This window comes from Engraulis encrasicolus, chromosome 6 (assembly GCF_034702125.1).
Source record: "Engraulis encrasicolus isolate BLACKSEA-1 chromosome 6, IST_EnEncr_1.0, whole genome shotgun sequence".
NCBI lineage: Eukaryota > Metazoa > Chordata > Actinopteri > Clupeiformes > Engraulidae > Engraulis > Engraulis encrasicolus.
The window spans coordinates 24,242,771-24,251,428 of record NC_085862.1 but is presented as its reverse complement, the minus strand read 5'-3'; the positions used below and the strand labels follow the sequence as shown (position 1 = coordinate 24,251,428).

The window sequence follows — 8,658 nt, the reverse complement described above, 5'->3', positions numbered from 1 at the left end:
ATAATGTGTGTATCGCCTTGCTACAGATTGATGGCAGCATTATAAACATGGCGGACATATGACTTGAACCATTCCTTCCAATACAAAGGACTGGTCAATGAGGAATCTAGTGTTCATATTTATGAAATGGTCCAAAGTGTATGTTAACGGCAGCTCAGATTATCACCCAAAACATTAAATGGAGTCCACATACTACCGCGCTGGTTTCACAATGGTACTTTCACATATTGTGGGGTACTGTGGGACGCATTTGGCCTGCTGCACCGACCAACCAACCCATCCACATACTCTCTTAAAAACATGATGGCGGAGATAACAAATACTGTGCAACAAAAATAACAACAGTAATAGTAGTAGTGACAACAGTGTCAGTAGTAGATGTAGTACTGCAGACCCTATTTTTTCTCACAGTTGTATTTTCTTCTCTTCTGGTAGCAACACCTTCTTTTGTTTCTCTCTTTTCTGTTGCTCTTCCTCACGAATCTCAGCTCGTAGCTGTTGTCTTTTCTTCTCCTCCTCTGCGCGTATTTCTATTTCTAACTGTTCTCTTTTCTGTTCCTCCTCTGCACGGATGTCTGCCACTAGCTGTTCTCTCTTCTGACGTTCTTCGAGGCGTACCGCTGCTGCCAACTGTTGCATTTTCTGCTGCTCCTCCGCACGGATGTCTGCCACTAACTCTTCTCTTTTCTGACGCTCTTCGAGGCGTACCGCTGCTTCTAACTGTTCTCTTTTCTGACGCTCTTCGAGGCGTACCGCTGCTTCTAACTGTTCTCTATTCTTTTGCTCTTGTTTATGAATTAATGTTTTTTCCTCTAATCTTTTATGCTCTTCTTCTGTACGTATGTCTTTCTCGCGCTGGTCTCCTTTTTGCTTCTCTTCCGCACAAATCTCTGCCTCTATTTCCTGTCTTTTCTTCTCATCCTCTGCGCGTATATCTTTCTCGAGCTCTTTTCTTTTCTGTTGCTCCTGCGCACGAATGTCTGCGACTAGCTGATCTCTTTTCTGGTTGTCTTCGAGAAGTATCGCTGCCTCTAACTGTTGTCTTTTCTTTAGCTCTTGTTTAAGTATTGCTGTTTGTTGCACTAGTCTTTTATGCTCCTCTTCTGTGCGTATCTCTTTCTCTCGCTGGGTTCCTTTTATCTTCTCTTCTGCACGAATCTCTTTCTCCCGCTCTTGTCTCACGGTGTCATCTGTGAAAAAGGAAAATAGGCTGTCGGTGCACATACACAAGCAACATAGATACAGTATAGGACACTTGAGCTCCCGTTCAGCCTTCTAGCATGGCAAGCCTTGAGAGCTGCCATCTTGGTACTGTACTGACATATTTCCCACTGTCAGCAAAGATCTTATTTTACTGACCCCTAGAGGACAATTTGAGAATCGCCTTGTCCTTTTTTCATGTGCATTTAAACTGTTGCCAGTCAACAAAGAACCCTTTCCACTTGGTCGATACCAATTTCTGTTAGTAAATGAAAGCATGCTGCACCATGTCCAGACCATATAACCCTGTGAAGATTTTTTTTTGGGAAATCTAAAGAGAGACAGTAACAGAGACAGTGAGACAGTGGGAACAAAGAGCTGTGGGAACATATGGCCGACCCTCTATCCCTAGTAATGGGTCACATTACAAGCGCACATGGGTAGTCATGGGTAAGCGGTTAGAGTGTCAGACTTGTAACCCAAAGGTGGCCAGTTCGACTCCTGACCCACCAGTTTGGTGGGGTGAGTAATCCACCAGTGCTGTCCCCCATCTGCCTCCATGACTGAGGTACCCTGAGCATAGTACTGTCGCGCCGCACTGCTCCCTTGGGATGCCATTTAGGGGCTGCCCCCTTGCACAGGTGAAGCATAAATGCAATTTCATTGTGTACAGTGTGCACAATGTGTGTGCTGTGGAGTGCTGTCACAATGACAATGGGAGTTGGATTTTCCCAGTTGGGCTTTCACTTTCTTTCACACAACCCCCTCCTGAATGGGTCTTGAATGGGATAACGACAGAAACCTTCGATTCAATAAGTTTGAAGTAGATATACGTTTCATCTGGTGGCGTAGATATAGCCTAATAAACATACACGCCCAGCCAGGCTGTGCCCTCTTACTGACGCAACACTTTCAGCGTTGCAAATAGTCAGGTCAAGAGCAATGCAAGTACTTTCTGAGTTCCCGCAAATACGGGAACTCCTCCCACTTTTTGTTCATAAGCAAACAACCATAAGCAAACCAAGGGAGGCAGGTCAACCATGCCCTTTGGGAAACGTTAATTGTTATGCTCTTGGTCAGACCAAGTCTCTAAGAGATTTGAACGTCGATGATAAGCAGGCTAATACATGTCACTGTTTCCCACCTGAAATATTTAGTCAATTTTTATTATGCCTTCAAAACAGAACTGGTTTGATGTCACTGCCAGAAAACTTTTATTACTGACCTCCACATGTTGTTATGGTGATGACCAATAAGACGAGGCAGAGGATTAGGGATACAACGGCAATGCCCCTCCACTTTCTGCTGTCTTAGAAACAAGAGGGGGAAAGGTTAACATATCCAATCAAATCTCACGCACATCCAAAGACTTGTTTTGGGTGCAGGTTCAAAAATGTTAAGTCCATAGGTAATGAGAAAAAACGCACACCGGTGAGCTCCCATTTAATCAATTTTATTTCTGTGTGACATTTCGGGCCACCCTGGCCTTTCCTCAGACTTTGACGTTTCAGAGTCTGAGGAAAAAGGGCCAGGGTGGCCCGAAACGTCACACAGAAATAAAATGGATCACCAGTGTGCGGTTTTTCTTACGAAAAGGTTAACATAGACACATACTGAGAAGTGGGTAAAGAAAAAGGGTGCATTTTCCAAATAACCAACCAATGTAGGTTTAAACTCACACAATGTACAAATGACCACTTGAAATTTTTCAGTTTACTGCGATTCCTGAGCCCACCAATGATATATATATATATATTTTTTATTTTTTTTACAGTGCATGGTTTGATGTACCGTTGAACTAGCCAACATCCGAAACACAACTGATTCCCAAAACTGTTCTCTAAAGCAAGCTGGATTGAACCAAAACGTTTTGATCTGCATGTCCCACTCGGAATATTCCCTAACTTGGAAATCACATGCTTTTATGCTATAGAAAGTAGAGTATAAGATCTTTTAAGCTCATTTTAAGACGGCATAGATATCATTGAAGCATGCGCACATAATGCATAGTTGCTTTACTGTATGCTGTGTATTGTTGCCAGGACTGCAATCTATGTCATTCAACTGATTCAACTGATTCAACTGACTCAAAGCTAAGGATTAAACAGTAAGTCCACTGATGTCTGTAGTGTTAGGGCTACACACTTTAGTCAAATATTCTATTAAATGATTCAAAATGCTGTGAAACAATAATACGGTTTTTTGACAAAGTTGGTTAGGTGAAACTGAACATCAAGATGTGTTGTGATCTACAGACGTTAGCCTACATGGTTATGAACATTCTGGTTCTGTGAAAACGCCTGTTGTTCAGACTGTTGGAACTACGTACATACTATGTTAAGCCAGGTTTACACTGTGCAATATTTTCAATAGCAGGTATTAATCTCCTGCTCACACTGCACAAGGGAATCGCACAGTCTATGGCTGGATCTCAAATGGTGCACTTCGGGCACTATGTTTCAGTGCGTAACTAATACGGCATGCACACTGAAACATGAACACTGAAGTGCACAAGTGCACCATTTGAGATTCAGCCTAAAAGTTTACTTCTCACGGCTAGCGTCCAAGCTGACAGTCAGATGAGAGCAGAATGCTCCCACTGTGCGACACGGCAGGCATGTTTCCCGAGACTGCAGATGACAGAAACGAGGAGGGGAAAGGTGAAGATGAGGAGGCGCTCAAGAGAGAATCGCAATGCCCTGTCAATTTGTGCAAACATAGTGTCAAATCGGGTCATAGCACTGGGACAACCAGGATTTCAAACAGTTTTGATTTTCTTGTGACCCCATGATTGCCCGATCGTGAGGTGAAATCGCTTGTCGCTACCCCATGTACACTACACGATGTGAGACACAAGATTTACCATCGATTAAGCAAGAAATTGGCCCGATTCTTAGAAAGTTGTGCGAGTGACAAATCATGGTAAAATCGGTGTACATTTCCAGTGTAAGCCCGGCATTAGTTCTCGAGAACATGTACATTTTGGCATAGTTGAAACCAGAATTTTAAATATAATGATAATTTTTTTTTTTAATTTTTTTTTTTTAAACTTTACTCATTACTGTATACTGTATGTGCATACATATACATATGTACAGTACTTCATAACTTTATTCTTCATTAACCTGTTTTAGGGCCGTCAGGAGGACTATCAGAAGTATTGCTCTTTCCTAAATGCCAGAATGGCAAAAGAGCTGTTTTAGATGTTTTAGAAGTCAGAAGATTACTTACCGCTCCGGAAGGATACGAGTTCTGTGTCCCATAGATGAACCAGCTTTGGTCAGAAATGTGCATATCAGTCCCAGAAGAAAAGAAAAAATATTTTGTAAATATTTCAGCAGTTTCATATTTCAAATCTCCTTGATTAATTTGTCACTTCATATTTATACAGTTTTAGGCCTTTTTTAAAATAGGTGATTGTGTTTTCCATTAATTTCCTACACAAGATGGGGGCTGTGCCATTGTTGTTGTGAATTGCTGTGCCACCTCTAGTCTAATGTTCTACCTCTACAGACGATTTTCCCGGTGTGCCGACAGTCCTCAGGGGCTGGTGCTGTTGGGCGTTTTGGTATTTTCTTAGGCATGGCTACACTTTAGTAGCCTAGGCGGAAGCCGACTGTTTACTCCGTCAAATAGTCTGGCAAAAGCTAAGAGGAATTTGTCTCAGTGGAGGGTGGGAGAGGGTCTTATCTTACTCTGCCATTTAAATTCATTGGAGTTCCGAATTCAAATTAAAACCCATCTTGTGCTTTATTAGCATGACTATTACGATATAGTGTCGCAAAAGCACACAAACAACAAAACAGAAGTTTGAGTTACCTTAACCAATCAGTAACAGACTTCACAGGTGAGTTCTGCATCACCACTCTCAATTGGTTTCTGATTGGCTAAACAGTAAGCGAACCAAGCTAGGAGGGGTTCGCCAGACTAGTAGGTGCGGAGCCAAAATCTTTGGGTGGAGTATACATAGCAGGGGCGTCAGCAGACCTTATGCTATACAGGGGCACAGAAGGGCACTGAAAGATAATGTGGGCGGGCGAAGCGAGCAAGCAACATTTTTTGCAGTTATTTATTTAAAAAAACGTGTAAATTAGTTATATTATTGCAAGTAGTGCATGTGCGCTATTTTGTGCGCATTCTGTAGATTACTCCGTATGCTAAACTTTATCTAAATTCCAAGGTAGCAAAGTTGTTGTTTCTTTGTGTGAAACTCATACTGGGGCACAGCAAATCAATACCCAGGCACGTGCCCCTGTAAAATAGGTCTGGCGACGCCCCTGATACATAGGATGGCGTCGCCAGGCTAACAATTTAGAGGGAAGTCAAGTAAGGTAGTGGTGCGCACATCCAAGATGCAGGTGCAGAACAAAAGGTGAGACACTATGAAAATAAAGATGGAATGTCCGCACACTAGCTCCTGGTTTTCTTGTTTTATTTTACCAAGGGCACGTTTTCATCAACGTCATCAGACTATGAACAGCACATCACTCGAAAACGTTCACTTGGTAAAATAAAAACAAAAATGAACACAGGAGCAAGTGTGGGGACATCTATTTACAACTTTGAGGGAACCATGGAAAAATATCTGTGCCTATTTTTGGTTCCAGTCAAGCCCTGCTAAAGTTTACAAGCAAAATGTATCAATGTATCAGTTGCACCAGGCTAACAAAGTTGGAAACAATGGACATTGCATAATTCTGAATGATGGGGAAAATATCCTTGTTTTTTTCCAGGGCATGAAAACTTCTGGTTTCAACCAGAGCCATCTAATATCAGAGTTACGCCACTCCCATAGACCTCTATGGACCAATCTTTCCACAGCAATGGCGGCTCTCATGGAGCCTCACGGAGAGTTAACATGGAAATCCCCATTGACTTTAGTTCTATTAGAAGTTACTTAGTTCCAGGAGGTGGCGGTATAACACAGAAAATGTGGTAAAGGTCATGTAATTTGTTTGTACTTAATCTTTGTTTGGTATGTGATGGTTCTGTGTTAGTTTCCAAGAACAGAAGTTTACTGTTAAGAAACATTTTAATCAACGCGAATCACATCACCAACCGACTTCCTGGTCCCCGGTTTGCGCAACTCTGTTATTAGATGGCTCTGGTTTCAACTGTGTATAGTCTTAACCAAGTACACTCTCAGAAATAAAGGTACACAACTCGTCGCTGTGGTAGTACCCTCAAGGTTATATAACTAAAATAACCTTAGTAAGGACCAGTAGGTAGATTTCTATGTATTATTAAGTAGTAAGTGCCAGAATACAATGTGTATAAGCTCCTGACACACTGTGTGAACAAACTCTGAACAGTGTGAAAACAGATGTGGAATAAGCAACAATGACAGGCCAATTTCATTGCTCTGGGTCACTGCCAAGGTTTTGTGGCAAGCAGCTCCTAACAACTAAAATATAGGCTCCATATTCTGACGTGGACACTGGTTCAATGTGAACGAGCTCAGAGCTGGGTAGGCTGCCTGTAGGTTGTGTAGCCATCATGCACTGCACTTCTTCAAGCTAAATTTCTCAAACATTAACTTATTTGTGAAAAAGGAACAGCTTAGTTTCGCTACATAATTTCGTTATTTACTGTATTTATTGTAGGGTTTTTGCAATTAAAACTTTCTGGTACATGAAAAAAATGACAACTCACCACTGTCATCGAGATGTGTACGTCCAATCCGTGCTATATAAAGGCTCTTGTTACCTGAACAAAATCACATCAAATGAGTGAGAACTAAATGTGTAGGTTAACTATGTGAAACTCATTTCATTTGTTCCACTTTGCTGCTCAAAGAGAGCCTGGGCTGAGCAATGCCTGACTTTAGAAAAGGGAACCAATTCCCACCCCAATAAGTAAATAATGTGTAGCTATTACTGGTATTTGAGTGCTTGCTCATTTAACCAGTGTCCACTTCAGGGAGCCTATCTTCTAGTTGTTAGGAACTGTTTGCCACTGCACCTTGCCAGTGACCCAGAGCGATGACGTTGGCCTGTCATTTGTGCTTCTACATCTGTTTTCACACTGTTCAGGGTTTGTTCACACAATGTATCGGGAGCTTATACATATTCTATTCTGGCACTTCTGCCTACTAAAAAATGGAAATCTTGGCCTACTAGGTCCTTACTAAGGTTACATTGGTAATAAATCTCTTATTGTGCATGAACAAGACATTTGTGAATACATGCCTAACAGATGTTTGCTTTTGCTTAGTACATGCCTTACAGTTACTTATACAAGCATAGAGGCAAAAGCAACTCATCTACAAAATTCACATTTGCATTTGAAGACTGTCTGATTGTTGCCTGTCAAGTTAGACAGGTTTTGTTCAAATGTAGGTGAATAGGTAAGCTACATAACTCATGTCGAGTACAGATGTTTAGACCTACCCCTCATTTTCCCCAGTCACAATAACATGCCTCTGCACAAGACTCTTACCAACAGCATGCAAATATCTCTTGCTATGAACATCATTTAAATGCAGTGTTTATGAATCTTATTTTGAAATTTGATTTGAAGGTAACTTTAGGGCAATTAGAACTGGGTTAATGTCAATGGATATTAACTGATATTGGCACAATATAAGCACTTGAACATGCATCAATCAACAATAAAATTATTGTTAAACCTTTTTGAAAATATTCAAATATAAAGTATAGTGTGTTGATAAAGAGGTTTTCATAATATGTTCACCATTAGTCACTGCGAATCAAATTCTGACATAATGTCAATAACTGTCATTCAGATCACTCTGTACTTTTTCACTCCGTACTTCTTGTCAGAAATCCATGCGAGAGCCTGGTTTAAAGTATTTACGATGAAAGAAAAGAACAGATTATGACAAATTGAAAAACAATGCGTTTGCGTCTTACCTTTGACCATTTTTGTGTTTGCAGCAATCAAACAAGCACCTTCTTCCTCTGGTCTGTAAACCCGGAGTCAATAGAGAAGAGTTTCAAGTCCTCAGCAAAAATCCCACAATTCAACATCTATGCTGATGTCAGTAGGGCCGCTGACAGCTTTGGCTGGGCCCGGGACAAAGACATCTGAGAGGGCCCAAAACCCAATCAATGCAATGTACTGAGGATCCAATTCTGGGCCCCCTCTCTCCCTGGGGCCTGGGACAAGTGACCCCTATGTTCCCCCTTGTTGGCTTCCCTGGATGTCAGGCTCAGCCAGTTTATCCAGTCATGTCTGTCCTCATATTTGGCCAATCAGTGGCTGTTGTCTTAGCTGGTGTCTGAGATTAGCTTGAGATTTGCCCTGCAGCAATGGGTAGCATTTTTGTCATAGTTTAGCACAAACTTATTTTGCACCTTACACCACCGAATGAGAGAGAGAGAGGGAGAGAGAGAGAAGGATACAATGCTTAGCCACTTCAATTCTATGCATCAATATGTGTGTCAGACACTTGCAATGGTATTTTGCATTGTGTGCTATTGATAGTTTGTTTGTTAA

At 41.5% G+C, this 8,658-nt stretch overlaps 1 protein-coding gene across 2 annotated transcripts in view; it reads right to left on the bottom strand.

The window, feature by feature from the left end:
* LOC134450947 (uncharacterized) overlaps positions 1-8,153 on the bottom strand; it is an 8,979-nt gene extending 826 nt beyond the window's left edge. The window contains exons 1-5 of one of the 2 annotated variants that reach the window (XM_063201009.1): positions 8,073-8,131; positions 6,853-6,906; positions 4,432-4,474; positions 2,426-2,505; positions 1-1,190 (exon numbers count right to left, since the gene is read on the bottom strand). The exon at positions 1-1,190 is cut by the window's left edge and continues 826 nt beyond it. In XM_063201009.1, the coding sequence (XP_063057079.1) occupies positions 406-1,190; positions 2,426-2,505; positions 4,432-4,474; positions 6,853-6,906; positions 8,073-8,082 (972 nt within the window). In that variant the 5' untranslated portion in view covers positions 8,083-8,131 and the 3' untranslated portion in view covers positions 1-405. Of the gene's footprint in view, positions 1,191-2,425; positions 2,506-4,431; positions 4,475-6,852; positions 6,907-8,072 lie in introns of both variants that reach the window. The other variant, XM_063201010.1, reaches the window with a different exon arrangement.
* Positions 8,154-8,658: the final 505 nt, after the last annotated feature.